The 20,534-nt window shown below is 37.8% G+C and overlaps 1 protein-coding gene across 1 annotated transcript in view; it reads left to right on the forward strand.

Annotated features, from left to right (window-relative positions):
- PLXDC2 (plexin domain containing 2) overlaps positions 1–20,238 on the forward strand; it is a 479,884-nt gene extending 459,646 nt beyond the window's left edge. The window contains exon 14 of the mRNA XM_054503208.2: positions 19,747–20,238. Within this exon, the coding sequence (XP_054359183.1) occupies positions 19,747–19,863 (117 nt within the window). The 3' untranslated portion in view covers positions 19,864–20,238. The remainder of the gene's footprint in view (positions 1–19,746) is intronic.
- Positions 20,239–20,534: the final 296 nt, after the last annotated feature.

Consider the following 20,534-nt stretch of genomic DNA (forward strand, 5'->3'; position numbering starts at 1 on the left):
GGAGAATCGCTTGAACCCGGGAGGCAGAGGTTGCAGTGAGCCGAGATCATGCCATTGCACTCCAGCCTGGGCAGCAAGAGCGAAACTCCATCTCAAATAATAATGATAATAATAATAATAATAATAATAATAATAATAATAATAATAATAAAGCACAGAATAATATCCCTACAGACAATGAAATTTTATCGGAAGACATGCTTTCAAATAATCTAGGAGTGGCCAAGATGGCCAACTAGAAGCAGCCAGTGTGCATGGCTCTCATGGAGAGGAACAGAAGGGATGAGCAAATACAACACCTTCAACTGAAACATCCAGGTCCGCTCATTGGTATCAAGGAAACAACTTGACCCACAGAGAATGAAGAAAAGCAAGATAGGACAACAGCCCACCTGGGAGCAACCAGAGCCAGGGGATCCTCCCCAACCCAGGGAAAGCATGCTTCTCCCACAGATATTTGCACCCACAGGTCATGAGATCTCCTTGTGAACCCACTCCACCAAGGCCTTCAGTCTTCATTCTGACAGCCAGAGCTATAAGGAGTCTCGTTGCTTATTTGCTGTACAGAAGCTTTTCAGTTTTGTATAATCTCACTTTTTAATTTTTGCTTTTGTTGTCTGAAGTTTCAGTGTGATATTAAAAAATTATGCTGCCCAGGCGTGTGTGGAGACCCTGGAGCCTTAGATACTTTGACTTTCTGGAAAAAGTAGCTGTAGCCTCGGCAAAGTGGGAGGTTAGACTCCTGTATATACCTCCTTCCAGGCAGCCTCCAGGCTGCCATCTTTGGCACCTTAGCCATTCCAGCCTTCAGGCTTCAGAGAGTCTGAGCCAACCTGGGATAGAAGGAATACTCCAGGAAAGCACAGCTGCTCTACCAAAACGAAGGCCAGACTGCTACTTTAAGCAGGTACCCAATCCCGTGCCTCCCCCCCGGGTGGGGCCTCCCAACCACGGCCTCTTTGCTGCCATCTGTACTATTTCATAGTTTTCACTGGTGACACCTACAGGTTCTGAAAAATCTGAGGTGACTAGGGACTGGCATGGGCCCCAAGCATACCACAGCAGCCTTACAGAAAAGTGGCCAGACTGTTAGGTGGGGCCCATTCCCATATCACCTCACCAGGCAAGTCCTCCAGGCCTGGGCCTCCAGCCACCTCTTGCCAGATATATTGAGCCATTACCAACTCAGCAACTCCCTGGACAGAGCCTCCAGGGACATCTGAAAGCTCTCTGCTACTGCCTTTGCAGTGAACTGCCCTTGCCACCCTTGGACTAATGAAGGAGCAAAGACCCTAAGTACCTTATCCACACCTCCAACAAGCAATCCTGAGCAAAAAGAACAAAGCTGGAGTAATCACATTACCCAACTTCAAACTATACTACAAGGCTACAGTGACCAAAACAGTATGGTACTGATACAAAAATAGGCACGCAGACCAATGGAACAGAATAAAGAGCCCAGAAATAAGGCCACACATCTATGACCATCATTTCTTTGACAAAGCTGATAAAAATAAACAGTGGGGAAAAGACTCCCTGTTCAATAAATGGTGCTGGGAGAACTGGCTAGCCATATCCACCAGATTGAAGCTGGACCCTTTCCTTACACCATACACAAAAATCAACTCAAGATGGAGTAAAGACTTAAATAAAAACCAAAAAACTATAAAAACACCTGAAGACAACTTAGGAAATACCATCCTGACATAGAAACGGGCAAAGGTTTTACAACAAAGACACCGAAAGCAATTGTAACAAAAGCAAAAATTGGCAAATGGGATCTAATTTAATTTAAGAGTTTCTGCACAGCAAAAGGAACTGTCAACAAAGTAAACAGTCAACCTGCAGAATGGAAGAAAACATTTGCAAACTATGCATCTGACAAAGGTCTAATATCCAGCATTTATAAGGAACTTAAACAAATTTACAAGAGAAAAACAAACAACCTCATTAAAAAGTGGGCAAAGGAGATGAACAGACGCTTCTCAAAAGAAGACATACATGCAGCCAAAAAGCATAGGAAAAAAAAAAAAAAGCTGCATATCACTGATCATTAAAGAAATGCAAATCAAAAAAACGAGATACCATCTTACACCTGTCAGAATGGCTATGATTAAAAAGTCAAAAAATAACAGATGCTGGTGAGCCAGTGGAATAAAGGGAACCCTTTTTGCACTGTTTGTGGGAGTATAAGTTAGTTCAACCATTGTGAAAATTACTCAAAGAGCTAAAAGCAGAACTACCATATGACCCAGCAATCCCATTACTTGGTATATGCCCAGAGGAATATAAAGCATTCTGTCATAAAGACACATGCACTCAAATGTTCATTGCAGCACTGTTCACAATAGCAAAGACATGGAATCAATCTAAATGCCCATCACTGACACACTGGATAAAGAAAATGTGGTACATGTGCACCATGGAATATTATGCAGCCATAAAAAAGAACAAGACCATGTCTTTTGTGGGAACATGAATGAAGCTGGAGGCTATCATCCTTAGCAAACTAATGCATAAACAGAAAACCAAACACTACATGTCCTCACTTATAAGTGGGAGCTAAATGATAAGAACTTAGGAACACACAGAAGGAAACAATAAACACTGGGGTCTGCTTGAGGGGGAAGGGTGGAAGGAGGGAGAGGAGCAGAAAAGATAACTATCAGGTACTGGGCTTAATGCCTGGTGGATGTAATAATGCCTACAACAAATCCTTATTACATGTGTTTATCTATGTAACAAACTTTCACATGTACCCCCAAACATAAAATAAAAATTAAAAAAAAAATCTAATAAAAACTCTAAGGAACTATTTTAAAACTAGCTAAAAAGCATAAAGAAAGTGACTTAAAAGATGAAAAGAACAACCCAAATTAGCATTAGAACAACTAAAAAATGAAATAGATGTGAGAATTAGAAATACAGAAAAGATACTTTTGAAAATAAAAAACTAGAATAAGAGAAGAGTAAATAAACACAATTCTTAATGTATTACAAGAAATAAAAGGTTTAAAAGTAGATTTTTTAATTGAAAAGAATTAAATCAGATAAAAAAATTTGAGAGGTAATGACAAACATTTAAGTTTGTCAAAGAAGGTTCAACATCTGGATAGTAGGAAAGAAAAAAACCAAAGCAAAAGAAAAATAAACCACAAACTAAAAAATTTTTAGTTCTTGAAATTAAAAAAAGTAAATATTGAAAGAGCATGCTATGTACCTGAGATTATTTACCCAAAACAATGAGCATTAAGACTTATTCTAGTAAAGTCGCTGGATGATATTAAAAAAAAAAAAAAAAGTTTTGTGCACTGAGATAAAGAAAACACTTGAATTATAAATATATCTGAATTAGACAATCATGAAGTTTTTAACAGCAACATTTTGTGCTAGAAAGAAAATAGAGTAACCATGTGAAAGGATGGAAAATGTCAGCCAAGAATTTATATCCAGCAAAACTGACCATCGAGTAGAAAGGGCATAAATAAATTATTATCCATGTGCAGGAACTCTGCCAATGTTCTTTCCATGAGTTCTTCCTGAAAACTCTTTCCAAGATGAGCTTCAGATAAACAAAATGACCAGAAAGACATCATACAAGCCCTGGTGGAATCAGTGCAGCCTTCTGCCAGAACTCAGAATGCATGCATACATTTTTGCCTTATGACATCCTTTGTGCATTTGAAGGTAGCTCCTGCTGTAACACACGTCTCATATTTCAGCTTGCTTCATTCGGCAACAAACATTTTGGAAATGTTTGGAACATGCTTACAGCTTTTTAAATATATGTTACTCCATCTATATTTATTAAACAGCAATTGGTAATTTACACGTATACATGCACATTCTAAGCTCTCATTTATTGAATGTTAAAGTAATAATAATGTTTCTGGTAATAATACTACATATCATTTAGTATTGTATATATTGGCATATAAAGTACTAGATACCTCATAGTTATAATCTCTGAGCCTCATGTAAGTCATTAAAAAGACATAGATATTTGTAGAAGAGCAGGCTAACTACTTACTATAATTCATGTTCCCAATTCTAGAGTAGAGTGTTGTGACTGGAAAGTAGTTGCACAATTAAAGATTATCTTTTTCAAACTCTCTTGCACCCAAAGATGGACAGGTGACTACTTGTCACTCCAGAAAGTCACATGTAAGCCAAGGCTTTTAACAATTACGTGTGCCTTTGCCACACCTTCTCTCCTGCCCCACCAGCCGGATATACGGTCCCCGGAGAATGGAAAAGTCAAGATGGAAGAAATGGGATCCACACATGGAAAGAAGTTGCCTCCCTGTAAGGAATACTGGTCTTGGACTATGATACGAGCAAGAGATAAACTTCTACTTTATTATACCATTGAGAAAATTTTAAAAGGGATTATTCACATAGAAAATAGTCACCCTCCAGTGCATATAAGATCACATAAGACATTTATTAGAATAATGAGAAGTCAGGGAAAATCAATGGACTGGGTGTGTTTTAGCAAACAACATAATTACATTTGAATATTTCTTTGTTTAGAAAGAGTGGTTTATAAAAAGAGAACCAGGTGGATTAAAAGCCATTGAAAATTTTGAGCAAAGTAAAATCAAAGGCAGATTAAGATTATAAATATATTTATAGTGACTAATCCAAATGTAAACTAATGAAATTGTTGGGGGGAAAAAAACATAATGACAGAAAGTGATACAAGAACAATTGTTGTTTATTGAAAATTACAGCGGTACCCAAAAAGGGAAAACAAAATGAAATACATTTTTAAAATCTAAATAATTATATTTTTGGACTTAAATTTTTACTCCCAATCAGTAAAAGCTATTTAGCAGAATATATTTAGGATAACTGAAAATTTAGTATATGTCTATTTATTAAATGAAACAATTCATGATGTTTCAGTGAGAAAAGTAAATAACCGGAGATTAGGAGATTTAGAATTCTTTTTCGTTTGTTAGAGTAGGCAGAATTGACTGATCAGTTCTCCTCCAAGAACTGGCTTTAAAACTAAATCGAGAGACTTTCCTTGTTGAGAATATCATTTTATTCTTCGTGAATTCTAATAACAATATAGGCACTCCAGAGAACAACATTATGTGTCTCATTTCATCGTTTTTATCCCCGAGGGCAAGCACAATGCTTAGTAAATATTTGCTGAATAAATGCGTCGTCTAAAATAATCCAACTGTAACTTCAATAAACAGCATCATGAAATGACGGAAAGTTAAGAGTTAGCAGAGAATTTAAGGAAACATCAAATGAAGTCATTTATAACTGTTTGCATTATATGTCTCACCTAAAGAGACATAAAACTCTGTTTTCCCAAAAGAGCATTTGTATGCTTGAAAAGGTAAACACCTCTTTAAATTACAACATTGATTTGATGCACTCAGACATTTTTATACAAATCTTATAGAAATGTTTTAGTTGAATCATTCACAGTATGATTTAAATGCGTAAAACTAAAGTGGTGTGATTGATAAATAAATATTCGCCTTTTAAAAATAATTGTGATGTAGTGTTTAGTTGTTAAGGCTGACGGAAGGCCGTAGCTTCTTACTAAGCAGAGAATCAGTATCTGTCCTCTTTCTTATTTTATATATAAGAACATGGAGAATGTGAGATAAGAATTGACTTGCCAAAGGCCTTAGTGCTTAACAGAAGCAGAATCAGGAAACAGTAAAATGCAGCAGGAAGAAGATAGCACCAAGAAGGCAGCAGATTTTGCAAAAATTCCAGCTTTTCCTAACTGTGTGATTCTGGTCACTCCTGAACCATTCTGTGTAACTCAACCAGTAGCTAAAACCAAATTTGCTGACTCTCCCAAGCAGCCTTCAACTTTGTTAAAAGTGCTATTTTAAACAGTAGTCGGTTTCAGGCAAAAATTATGTAAATACATAATTTATTTGAGGGATTCCTTTATTTCCCACTCCTACCCAATTTTCTTGAGCTATTGTTAAGTTATCCGAATGAAAAGAGGAAGGGAAAAAGAACAAATGATCTAAATAATTCACAAACCATGTTATAAAACTCCTGCGTATTATACCATTGACTACAAAACAAAACAAAACAAAAACAAAAGAAGTTGTTTTTATAGGTTCTAATTGTTATATCTCAGTCATCTTGCTTTTTTATCTTTTTTTTTTTTTTTATTTCTAAAGTGTTGCAAACAGGATGACTTCCAGAGCTATCATCTGGCTCACATAATATCATTACCATGGTTATCAGCACTTCATCACAGGATGAATGCAGTGCACTCTCAGGAAAGCTTTTGTGGAGGTTACATGAATCTGTGTAAAGGACAGTAATGAGTATCACTGGAGCCCTAAGTAAGGAATGATTAAACACTGTTATTAGTCAGTTATAACATTGTATGACAATATAATTACAAATGCATCTGTAAAGCCTCTACAGTTGATCCTCTAAATTACATATTAACTTTTATTTTCCTGCTGTACTAATACTTTATTGTTCCTTTTCTCAGGGTCATAATTATATTTTTATTTCAATGTCTGAATTGATTTGACGTGAGACAGTATGTGCCCAAAATTGCAAAACAAATAAATCAAGTTCCTCAGATTTAAAAATATACACCATTTTGGATACTCATTTTTCAATGTAGGACCTTAAATAGGTAAAAAGTTTGCTATCTGCCTTTTAAAGTTTCTTTAAAACTTTTAATTTTATTTCAACATATACAGATTAAAAACATATGATGAAACTGGTCGTATATGTAAGTGTAGTTTTGCCCTAGTTTGACTGATAAGATCGCTCTGTAGCTTCAAATGAATAGTGTCCACTCTTGGATTTGATGACATAAATCATTCTTTTGGGTTGTTTCTTAATCGTGTGATTAAATATGGAGTAAAGCACACAATTACTTTAGGATAGAAAATAACTCACCGTTAACCATTCCTAGGGTCACTGCTGATTAGACCTTAACTTGCCAGATTTCTTTAGCTTCACTTAGAAACACATTGGCACTCCAGACACAAGTAACTTGACAAGAACAATTTCTTAAGGAACACAGCCAGTCTGTTGTAGGGAGGCAGCACTAACTCACATTTGACTTTTATTAGAATATTTATGATCAGTGCAGCATTATCTTGTCTTTTAACTCAGTCACTAGGCAGCGGTGAACTGGCTTGTTTTCACACCTCCTGCAAAGTACTTTTCTTTAGAGTAAATTGCCTGTCTAATAGCAAATTATTTCATGATTTGGGTAGAAAATAACCACTTGTGGCAATGTGGCTCAAAAAATAAAGAGGTGCTGCTCAAAGCATTATTAACATATTATGAACTAAGGCTAATGCTGAAGAAGACTAGAATATTCTCAGCTCGTATCACAGAAAATTAGTCAAAACCAAAGAATCTTTCTGTGCAGTACACTCTGTTAGAGTCTCTTACACTCACAGAGGGCTATAACTAAGGTAAACATACATTCCACTTTGCCCAGAGCCATTCTAGTTTATGTCTGTTGTCTGATATAATTATTAATAGTTTCTCCATTTATTCTCAAAAGTGTCCTAATTTGGATGAGAAATCATATGGTCATCCTATGTGTAATTATATTTTCCAGCTTAGTATGCATCTAAAGACAGAGGACACAAAAACTTTAAATGCCAAACAGCCTCATAAGAATTCAATAATAATGAAAGGAACATCAAAGATTTGATCAATATTGAATAAAGGATTCCGTCAAATGCTATAAAATACTTAAGAGAGAGAGATAATCAGGAGGAATCTCATTAAAGACATGGTGTTTGTGCACGGTCTTGAAAGGGTGCTATGTTCTGGCTAAGCAAAGAGGAAGGTGAGATACCTTTTCAGATGGAATGGGGATATATTATGATTTTAAAAACATATCAAGAAAGGTCAAGATGAATCAACTTATTTAACTATGTGTTAATATCTATGGGCAAATATTGAAAATGGCTTTACTATAGATGGAAAATAGATACGGTAGGCTTTGAAGGACAAACCACAGAATCTAACTATCATTCTATAAGCAGTGAGAATCAGTGATGTAATAAAGAAGTAGGCGTTTGGGCCTGGCGTGGTGGCTCACGCCTGTGATCCCAACACTTTGGGAGGCAGAGGAGGGTGGATCACTTGAGGTCAGGAGTTCGAGACCAGCCTGGCCAACAGGGTGAAACCCTGTCTCTACTAAAAATACAATAATTAGCCAGGCATAGTTGTGCGTGCTTGTAGTCCCAGCTTCTTGGGAGGCTGAGGCAGGAGAATCTCTTGAACCCAGGAGGTGGAAGTTGCAGTGAGCTGAGATCACACCACTGCACTGCATCCTAGGCAACAGAGACACGCTCCATCAAAAAAAAAAAAAATACATAAAATAAAAAAGAAGTGGGAGTTTAAAATGGTTGTGAGGAAGGAGTAGAGTGAGCCAGAAGAAGAGTGAAATGATGGTCACAAGGGAATTAGAAGACTATCAGTAGTCTATACGTGAAGTGGTTGCTGAGAGCTGAATTGGGGTATTTATAGAGGGACAAGAATGAGGCTAATACAGAAGCCATGTGAAGGAAGAGGAAGAAGATAGAATTTAGCAATCTTTGTTTGCGTAAAGGTTTATATGTGAAAGGGTTTTCAATCAGTTATATTCGATTCCCTGTACTCCCCAATGAGCTCAGTAAATATAAGATTGTTAGATCCCTGTTTTACAGATAGGATGACTGAGATTCCAAGAAAGTAAGCAATTTCTGAACATTTCCTATATCTAATGAGTGGTAAAGGTGAGGAGGATGCCCTGATTCATTACATTGAATATGTAGGATGAAGAAGAATCAAAGATAACTTCAAAGTCCAGAATCGCTCACTGCAACCTCCGCCTGCCAGGTTCAGGTGATTCTCCTGCCTCAACCTCCCAATTAGCTGGGATTACAGGCGCCTGCCACCACACCCTGCTAATCTTTGTATTTTTAGTAGAGATGGGGTTTCACCATATTGGCCTCGGGTGATCTGCCTGCCTCAACCTCCCAAAGTGCTGGAATTACAGGTGTGAGCCATCATGCCCGGCCGAAACTGAATTTTCTAATGACAGAATTAAAAACATCAGAAGGTTTAGTTTAGCAAGGAAAGTGACAGAATGGATTTTAGGCGGGTTTGGTTTGAGCTGATGGTCAAGAAATTGGGTATCTTCAAAAAAAAAAAAAAAACTGAAAAAAAAAGGAATGGATATGGGTAAACAATCAGGTGAGAAAATATGGAACTAATAGTAGAATTTGAAACCCAAGAGAATAAAGAGTTGGGTCTTGTCAACACCAAACCTGAGGACGTGTTGACAGTTAATGTTCATGAATCAGAAAAGGGGACCGTTTAAGACAAAAACAAAACAGACACACACACATACACACAAACACACACACACACACACACACACACACACACACACACACACACACACAAAACAGAGCAAGATGCAAGAAAATATACCATCCTAGGAAGCCACAAAAGGGAAAGGGTCAAGATTGAAGAGACAGGCAGCAGTGTAAAGTGCTCTAGAGAAGTCACAGAAGACGTTGACGACTAAGTCACTGGTAACCTGAGAGAATGCAGTTTTAAAGTGGTGAGCAGGCACTGAGGGTGAAAAATGGTTTTGTACCATGAAGGCAATTGATGGGGCCAGACATTTCAGAGAGATCTAGTACTGAGAGTTCAAAGAAACATCAAGTAAACGCTTTTTCCTGATGTTTGGTGTAGGCAAAAGGTAAAGAAACAATGGAAGGGGTGTTTTAAGGGTCTTGGAGAGGAGGGAGAAATGAAGTAACTTCATAGCAGAGACAGTATTATTAAGCAGGGAAAGCAATTAACTATGCAACTGAGGAAGACTTTTGCAGATATGAAGGAAACATGAGTAGATATAAAAGCATTGACGGGGTCAAGGGATTAGCATCTTCTAAAGGCCTTCACTGGCTCAGTAAAAATAGATGGAGAAATAGACAATTGAGAGAGGGCACCCTGGGATTGGATGCTAGAGTGAATAGATGGAGTTTGGGTGTATCAAAAGAATTCAAGAAGAGAAGAGTAAATGAATCACTGACTTTCCAATGGAAATTAGAGTGTGATTCTTTGACACTGGGTGAACCTGAGCATGTGACTTTTTTCTCCACTAGTTGGTTCTGTTTAGGATCTGGAATAGAAAAATGTAGAAGATAAGGATCTGTGCTGAGGACTGGGGAAACTTACCCAGAATTGATGGTCAGATAAAGGAGAGAAGAGACAGTAAGTTGACTGAAGAGGCCCTCTATGGAATGCAGGCTGGCAGGAAGTTAAGTGAAGCCTGGGTGAACTACAGAGGCTAATTAGATGTGATCTTCCACCATAGCGCAGTGCCACTTAATAGCCAGGCTCTGGAGGTAGCAGCTTCAAGGTGAGGTAGAAGGAGGAATATAGAAGGGATGGAAGTGGATATTGTGCTGACTCTCCAATCTCATTGGTTAGCTCCTGTTCAAGTTTTTATATACAAATATATTATTTTCCCTATAAATAAGATAAATGCCTTATCTTTAGTACCGTTTTACAAAAAGGTGTGCAAATATTAATTTTGTTGGATGACTGAATGCATTATCACACAGTCATGCTCGGTTTGAACAACAAAGTGGCCAATAGTGGGAAGGGTGCAGGGCTGCTGGTGTCAGAGCAAGAGGGCTACAGGGGAAGGACCCTTTCTCAGGGGATGTAGCTTTTTTAAAAGATTTGGGAACACTTGGAGGATTTGCTAAAATGAGCCTCAGAAGGAAAATTGGTTTTCTAACCTGTGACTTTTTGAAATGAATTATTCCTTTCAGTCTTTATTTTTCAAAGAAACAATATGTATTGAAGTACCTAGATTTGTTTGATAATCAACAAATCTTTCCTTTTTAAATGAACATATTCTGAATGTGGTTTCTGTCTTAGACCAGGAGGACAGAGTTTACGTTCATATTTTCCCTGTAAGTAAGAGGGCTTATTTATTTTAAATAAAAAGTAATTATTTTAAAAAAATGAAGTCAAAAAAGGAAAAATAAATACTCAAGAAAGAGAGCTTGTCACCCATGAGTCTGAGTGCCATGCCTCTCATGGCAGCATAAACTGTAAATAAGATCTGTGCAAGTGAACACAAACACTTATTGCGAATCTCCATGTATATAACACTTTGCCAGCCACGGTGGATCAAAGCTATCTGTTCCCAAGTACAGGTAAAAAGGGGTTGCATCGTCTTGAGAGAATGGTAAAATTATAATAAAACTGACTCAAATAAAATTGGCTTTTTATTATCACCATGTACTAAAAATGCTAAACTCTGTTAGTGATAAAATATTCCTCCCTGAAAGAAACTTTTGCTGATCTAAGCATTAAAGAGTGGGCTCGTTTACTGCTGAGTTTTACTGACATAATAAATAAGCTTCAAGTTAGTCCAATGCTATTACTTATCCTTTAGTAAACATTGCCTTCTACATGGAAGTTAATTCAGAGAACTCCCAGTAACACACTTGGCTCCCGACAGTGAACTCAGCTACATGCATTCATTTAGAGAATAAAAGTTAATCAGGGTTTGGAATCCGTTGCATTTGTTTTGGGCACACCGGTGTCTTCAAGCTATATGGTACTTTATATATCTGTGTTAAAATAGTAGATTCAAAACAAAGAATGATAGCATTGTGGTTATAACGACAGAAAAACAGAACTTAAGGCACTTCAATTCTGCTATTGCAAGTACAAATCATTCTCTGAAGCCCGTGGAATTCTTCATTTGGCAATATCCACCCCCTCCTTTTTTTTTTTTTTTTACCAAAAGGTGCATTTATTCACTCTATTTCCCCTTTTTTATGGCAATATTTTATTTTTTATTTTTAATGATTTTTACTGGCATCATTGTGTATGGACAAAGTTCAAAACAAGAAAATTTTCTCTGTCTGTATTTCTTTATAGCCATTATTATTAATTTCCTTTCATGATTATTACTGAAAATAATGGTGTCTTCAAGAGGAGCAGATGTTATGAAAAAGATTCACTCCTGGTGTCAGATAGCTTCAATACCCCACTGCTGTGCATATTTCAGAGTTCACAGAATATGACATTCGACTTCTAGGACATATACATAGAGCATGATATAAATAGATATACATACATAGACACACATATATACATATCATATATATATATGTATGTTGACTACATCCCTTCAATCACATGTACAACCACAATATGTGAACAAAAATGTGACAAGAGATATTGATAAAATACCAAGAAACATCTGGAACAGCACAGGAAAAATAGAAGTGACTTGTAATCTGTAGGTGGGGATTCAGAAAGTTTGCCTGGCCACGTTCAATGGCTCACGCATGTAATCCCCACACTTTGGGAGGCCAAGGCAGGAGGATCGCTTGAGGCTAGAAGTTCGAGACCAGTCTGGGCAATGTGGTGAAACCTGTCTCTACTAAATAAATAAATAAATAAATAAATAAATAAATAATATTAGCCAGGAGTGGTTGTGCACTCCTGTGGTCCCAGCTACTTAAGAGGCTGAGGTGGGAAGATCACTTGAGCCCAGGAGGTTGAGGCTGCATTGAGAGTTGATCATGCCACTGTACTCCAGCCCAGGTTACAGAGTGAGATACTGTCTGGAAAGAAAGAAGGGAAAGGAAGGGAAGGGGAGGGGAGGGGAGGGGAGGAAAGGAAGGAAAGAAAGAAGGAAGGAAAGGAAGGAAAGAAAACAGAGAGAGAAAGAAAGTGTTCTTGGAAATATGTGAAATGGATAAATGGATAGTCTTTGCACCTCCCCAGGTGATTTTTATTTTTAGTCAGCCAGACTAAACAGTGAAAGAAAATAATGCACATTAAGTGTTTGCAATGTGTGATTGAAAGATATTTATTCAGCCATTGGAGAATCATTGACTTTGTACTTTAAAGATGTTAGCTTTTGGAAAATCACACAAATTGGATGTTTTTTTGTTAACCCTAGTAGAGAGCTGATCTGTATATGCTTGGGAACAATTTTCATCTTACACATGAACCGACTATGGTTATAACTAATCCTTCAAGGTCATCCATAAGACAGTTCTAGAATGAAGGCAACATATCAATGACAGGTAGTAACGGGAGACTAGAGATGAGCTGGCGCAGGAAAATAAGGCAACTTCCACACCGGGAAGAATCAAAAGAAGGCTAGCAGAAAATGTGCAAAGATCACCCAGGCTTTGCTTCCCACACGAGCAGTTAGAATGCTCCTGCTTGGAATTCTCAACCACACCAGAAGACCAACAGATCAATCTGAGTTACTCTTTTTAAGGAAAAAGTGACCTACATTTCATGAAGCAAAGAGATACAGCCACACACAGGAGCCATTTGTTTTAATTAGATTGCTGGTTTCCCTGGCCAGGACCCAAAACCATTGTGTTTCCCCATAGATACAATTGGCAAATACATGACACTCATGTGAATCAGAATTAAAAAAAAAAGCCATTAATTAGTATATGTCCAATTAAATATATATATGTTTAATGACTTGTTTATTTGAAATCCAGATTTTATGGGTATGTCATTTATTTGCTAAATCTGGCAATCCAACCTTTAACTTGTTAAGACTAAAGAAATATTCAACACAAAATAAGGAAAATAGAGAAAAAAATGTATTTCAAAGAATGAAATAGAGAGAAAAGAATTCCTTCCCTTGGACAGTCGAAGCTAAATATTGAAATGTTGACCTGGGTGCAAAAACAAACCTTCAGTTCCCATGAAGCTGTGCCAGAGACACAAGGAAGGCTGAGGTTCAATATTTTTTCTTCTACTGGCTCCTGGAGGATGTTTCTGTTAGAAGAGACCTTAGAAAATCATTACCCTTGCTCTTCAAAGTGTGTTGTGTGGATCCACAGCCTCAGCATCACCTGGGAGCCTGTGAGAAACACAGACCCCCCAGGCCTTTCTGAGATCTATTGAATCAGGAGCTGCAGTTTAACAAGATCCCTTGCTGTTCGTGTGGCCAGGCAAGTTTGAGAAACGCAGATTTAGTTCTATAGTTTCCAAAACACATGTTTTAGAAAGTATAGGGTTCCTAAACTCCACGAGGGCTCGGGGAGCGCACGCAAGCAAAGAACTGTACACCACAATTAAAGAAGACCGACCCTGTGTGCTTCACTCTGGGCTTCAAGGTAAGATTTTTATTAGAAAACAAAAAGAGTCCGTGGCTTAAAAATTAAAAAGAAAGGAGGGGCCGGGCGCTTTGGCTCACGCCTGTAATCACAGCACTTTGGGAGGCTGAGGCGGGTGGATCACTTGAGGTCAGAAGTTCAAGACCAGCCTGGCCAACATGGCAAAACCCTGTCTCCACTAAAAATACAAAAATTAGCTGGGCGTGGTGGCAGGCCCCTGTAATCCCAGCTACTCCGGAGGCTGAGGCGTGAGAATCGCTTTAATCCAGGAGGCGAGGTTGCAGTGAGCTGAGATCGTGCCACTGCTCTCCAGCCTGGGCAACAGAGTAAGACTCCATCTCAAAAAATAATAATAAAGTAAACAAACAAAAAAACAGAAGGAAGGGTAGGTTTTTTTGAAAAACAATACTCTTGTTCATTTAGATTTGGAAACTGAGTAACAAGATGTGACTTTCCCCAAGTCCTACACTGGGAAGTGATCCCAGCCTCTTTCTATTCCCTCACTGTTCACGGAGGAAGACAGCCCAAAAATGGCAGAAATTTCTAATCAATTGCTTGACAAGTGCCATTATGTACCACAGGTGTTTTCTATCTGGGCCTTTAATTTCAAAATCAGTCCCTTTTCTTTCGTACTCATGCCTATAACTCCCTTTCGAGGGCTCATCTAACCCAACACAAAACCCTCTGTGTGTTGCTCTGTGAACTGGAAGGAAGGTCTCCAGCTGCGGTTTTGTGTACACTGCTAACCGAGGGTGCCCTCCAGGTTTGTTTGTGGATATTTTAGCTAATTATCTTGCCACAGACCATTGAGTCAGACCTGGATGACTGTTCAACTAGTAGTACTGAAGCAAGAATTAGGGAGAATTCCTGACTGCACAGCCAACCCCAGTGCCAACATTATTGCTGCAAGCATTTTCTTCTGAATATGATTTATCACATAAATAATTATCAGAAATGAAATTAGAAATCACCCACGCATTGCACCCAGTAATGTTTTAAGACATTACATCCTGAAACTCTGTAATGAATTAACATTACAATCTGGTTTGAATTCTTCGATTTTCAGCATATATCCTGCCCTCTTAGCAAGTGACCCTGTGGCCTCAATGAGTTTCTGTAACAATCTGAATTAGGCATTCTAAAAAGAACACAGATTTGGAACTGTCTAGGCCTCGAGAAAGAACAACATATCCCTTCTCCAAAATCCCTGGCTGTGTTCAATCTTGCTTGCAAGTTTGTGGCAGCGCTGGACATGAGGCTCAGGTTTTCAGATACTCCCATCCAAGCCTTTCCCCGTACTCTGGGTAGATAGCTCCTATTATGGCATAGATGTTAAGGACTTTTCTATGCTAACTAAATATTCAGTTATTCTGTTAAAGAATGTAATTTCAGCACTTTGGGAGGCCGAGGTGGGTGGATCACGAGGTCAGGGGTTCGAGACCAGCCTGGCAAAGATGTTGAAACCCCATTTCTACTAAAAATACAAAAATCAGCTGGGTGCTGTGGCGGGTGGCTGTAATCGCAGCTACTCGGGAGGCTGAGGCAGGAGAATCGCTTGAACCCAGGCGGTGGAGGTTGCAATGAGCTGAGATCTTGACATTGCACTTGAGCCTGGGTGACAGAGATTCCGTCTCAAAAAAAAAAAAAAATTTGCCCCATTCTTTCCATTTATAAAGAATAATCTGACCACATGCAGATTGACATGGAAAATCAATTTCAGTTAGGGCCAATTTATATAGATTTCCCTTAAATATAGGAATTCTAAAAGTTAACAGGAGGCAGAAGGGATAAGGATCAGAAAAACCTCAACACAGAAGGTTCTCTTTTAAAATTACGATCTTCTCTCTACTTTAAAGGCAATTATCTTAGGCAAGCAAATATAAAGATCCTAGGGTTTTAGAGGACAAATTAGCTATTATTTCACAGATGAAGAAACAAAGGCCCAGAGAAATCAAGTCATTTATTCACAATCATGTAATTGCTTTGCGATGTGAGATGACATCTCCTATTTCATTATGAAAGTGTTCTAAAAAGAAAGGAGAATTTTGGTGAAGTTGTTACTCTTTGCTCGGTGTTGTTACGGCTAAGACTGAGATGTGAAGGGATTATAAAAGAATACAAAATAACATCAAATGTTTAAAACCCTAGCTACATGACATTTGTTAGATTTCATTGTAAATTTTAAGATATTATTATGAAAAATGCTTTTTAAAAATCTAATCGAAATTGTTTATGAATTTTCAGTTTTTCCTGAATAAGAGAGCAGCCTTGAATAATTTTGTAGCTGGATTATACCTATTTTGTGCATATTTAGTCATGAAATTGCATGAGTGACATACACTGATAGTTTAACCCAGTGGTTCCCGACCCCTGGGCTATGGACCCGTACCTGTCCGTGGCCTGTTAGGAAACGGACCACACAGCAGGAGGTGAGTGGCAGGCAAGCGAGCATTACCATCTGAGCTCTGCCTACTGTCATAGCAGCAGCAACATTAGATTCTCATAGGAGCATGAACCCTATTGTGAACTGCACATGTGAAGGGTCTAGGTTGTGACCTCCTTATGAGAATCTAATGCCTGATGATCTGCGGTGGAACAGTTTCATCCCAAAACCATCCGCCTACCCCATGCCCCCAACACCAGCCCATGAAAAAATTGTCTTCCACAAAAACTGGTCCTGGGTGCTGAAAAGGTTGGAACCACTGCTTTAAGCAGTTGTGTGTTTTTGGTGGGATCGCTAGTGATTTTAAATCTTGTTGGGATAGGTCTGTGTTTTTTTGTACTCATTTTTTACTCATTTTTTCTACAATGAGTGGAAAAAAATTACAAATCGAAAAAATCCTTAAGGATATGTAATTAGTTTGGAAAATAAGATTGTACTGTGTTAACACAGGAAGCTTCACCTCCAACATTTTGTATTTTCTATTTTGGGGACCTTTGTGATATACTCACAAAGCACATGATACTCAGTATCAATAATCCTGCAATCTTTTCACCTAAGAAAGAGTTGTTAACTTAGTAGCTCTGACTTATTAACAGAATACCGAAGTTGTTGGTATATTGTTAAGATTGAAATAAAACTACAGCCAGGTTCCCAAATGTTGGGTGAGTTATGCACAAACCATTGAATTTTAAGGAATAATTTCCATCATGGGAAAAATTAGCTTTGGAAGTAGGTAGATTTTTATTTTACATCTTGGCCCTGCCATTTGCTAGCTTTGCAGGTTTGTGGAAAACGTAAAGGATGGAGTTGTGGATATTAAATGAGACCCTGTATGGAAATCACCTAGTACAAAGCATGAGATATGAAATAAAAGCCTCATAAAATGTAACTTTCATGAGCATCATCATCAAGATGCCCATCATCTGCACTCCTTTTTAGTGAAGACCACATATAGCACCATTGTTTTTCTCCTCTTTAAGTTTTAATTTTTGTGGGTACATAGTAGGTATATATATTTATGGAGTATGTGAGATGTTTGGATACAGGCATGCAATGTGTCCTAATCACATCATGGAGAATGGGGTATCCATCTCCTCAAGCCTCAAGCATTTATCTTTTGTGTTACAAACAATCCAATTATACTCTTCTAATTATTTTTAAGTGTATAATTAAATTATTATTGACTGTAGTCACCCTGTTCTGCTATCAAATACTAAGTCTTATTCATTTTTTTTTGGGGGGGGAGACCCATTAACTATCCCCACCTCCTCCCAACCCCGTCACTACCCTTCCTAGCCTCTGGTAACTATCCTACTCTATCTCCATGAGTTTAATTGTTTTGATTCTTAGATCCCACAAGTGAGTGAGAACGTGTGATGTTTGTGCCTTTCTGCGCCTTTCTGTGCCTAGCTTATTTCACTAAAGATAATGATCTCCAGTCCATCCATGTTGTTACGAATGACGGGATCTCATTATTTTTAAGGCTGAAGAGTACTCCGTTGTGTATATGGACCACTTTTTTTTCATCCGTTCATCTGTTGATGGACACTTCAGTTACTTCCAAATCTTGGCTACTGTGAACAGTATAGCTCAATGTCTTTATGTGGCTGTAAATTCGTGCTCGGTGGCAGGGTTGTTCTTGCTACCAACTGGCCTCGGAAAGGTGGCATTTCAGAGCAAAATCTCAGCGGTGCTGCTTGCCCAGGGAAGCTGTAGCTTTGGAGAAGCTCAGCTGTGAAGTCACTAAAACCAGAGTTGGGGCTATAAGTAGTGAGCACTGCAACATGTCATCTTTACCCTACAAACAGGCATAACCATGAGTTATGGTACCCACCTCCCTAGAGGTGCTTAGTATGTTTCCATTGTTGATGATTTCAGCCCCACCATAGACACGTTTTGTTGTGTGGCCCTCTCTTTAGTTTTAAATTCTTCTTTTGGAAAATAGGGATAATTCAGTTTCACTTAATGGAACTTAATCAGCAAATAAATTTAAGGCATTCTGACCACATAATGTTATAGAGATAGCACTTAATATTATTAGTAGGCAGAATGTAATTACCTTGATTGTTTTTTTTTTATTTTACAGAATGTAGAGCTAATAGTCATCCCTACCTGATGTGAAAAACTTTCACAGCCATTAATCATCGACATTAGCATGTAATTGGAAAATCTAGAAAAATACCAAATGCCAGTATGTGTATACTGATATTTAACCTGTTTTGCATTAGAATTATTTAGATAGAAATGAACTTCCTTCAATATTTATCATCTTATTTACCCCAAAATTGCAGGCACTTTGATAAATGGAGTAATAGTTTCTAGTGTCACTATGGCTGTGAAATGCATTTTAGTGTATTTTGCTCCGATAACTCAGTAATTCATTTCAGTACATCTATTTGTAAATCACAGGTTTGTTTGATGGATGGAGTGCTGAGAAGAAATGCTCTCTTTTTGTCAATACAAATAACCTGTATTTTAGGACTAGTGTCTATTGTACAATATTTGTTTCATAAGCTTACGATTGGTCACACCCTCTGATAATAGATTCCATTTTTAGGATATAACAGCTTTAATTTTCAAGCACAAAAAAATCATAGATGCGTATGCTTAACTAAATAAATAATTTCTTAAGATATTAAGTGATATTTCTTTTAGCTTATTTGCTAGGAAGTCTGGTGCCTAATTGAAAACACCCTTCTAGGAACAGCAGAATTTTATGACCTTAGTTTTTGAGTGAATTAATGAACAAAATGAAGTGATATCAGTATTGACTTGTAGAGAAGAGAGAGTGTCTGCCCATATATTAAAAAATATTTTTTATTACAGTTCCTTTTTGCCTAGTTATATTTGAGTATTTCAGACATATGTATAAAGCATTAAACCTTGCTTGGGAGAAGCTCTGAATCCTTTGAGGGCAGGTGTGACAAATGGTCTTTCCTTTGACAGGGGTAGATAGTGCCATCTTGGAAATGCAAGCACAGGGCTTGGAGGGTTGATAAGGGGAATTCTTAATTCTGACTGTAGCTATAATAAGAGATAATTTAACGTGTTAATTAATTCAACATTTAATCTAAAATAGCTAGCAAATAGATTTTTCTGGTGCTAGAATCTTACCCTGACGCACATTTTTTATTTTTGTGTTTTCTGTTTCAGAGACGCCCAAGCAGATGGCCTGCGATGAAGTTTAGAAGAGGCTCTGGACATCCTGCCTATGCTGAAGTTGAACCAGTTGGAGAGAAAGAAGGCTTTATTGTATCAGAGCAGTGCTAAAATTTCTAGGACAGAACAACACCAGTACTGGTTTACAGGTGTTAAGACTAAAATTTTGCCTATACCTTTAAGACAAACAAACAAACACACACACACAAACAAGCTCTAAGCTGCTGTAGCCTGAAGAAGACAAGATTTCTGGACAAGCTCAGCCCAGGAAACAAAGGGTAAACAAAAAACTAAAACTTATACAAGATACCATTTACACTGAACATAGAATTCCCTAGTGGAATGTCATCTATAGTTCACTCGGAACATCTCCCGTGGACTTATCTGAAGTATGACAAGATTATAATGCTTTTGGCGTAGGTGCAGGGTTGCAAAGGGATCAGAAAAAAAAATCATAATAAAGCTTTAGTTCATGAGGGATCGACACCTTTGGTTCAAATGTTCTCTGATGTCTCAAAGATAACTGTTTTCCAAAGCCTGAACCCTTTCACTCAAAAGAGCAATGATGAATGTCTCAAGATTGCTAAGAAAAACAGCTCATGCAGGAGTGAAAACAAACACAAAATAAGAGATTTTCTACATCTTTAAAACAGATGTGTGGCAAAAGGATGTTGTTTTTCTGGTCTAGATCCATCTGTACCAACAAGTTCATCACTTTACAGAATGAATCTTTTTATCTGTACAGGAGGTTCAAACTATGTCTGCCTCTTCCTTCGTAATGA

Source organism: Pongo pygmaeus, chromosome 8 (genome assembly GCF_028885625.2).
Source record: "Pongo pygmaeus isolate AG05252 chromosome 8, NHGRI_mPonPyg2-v2.0_pri, whole genome shotgun sequence".
Taxonomy (NCBI): Eukaryota; Metazoa; Chordata; class Mammalia; order Primates; family Hominidae; genus Pongo; species Pongo pygmaeus.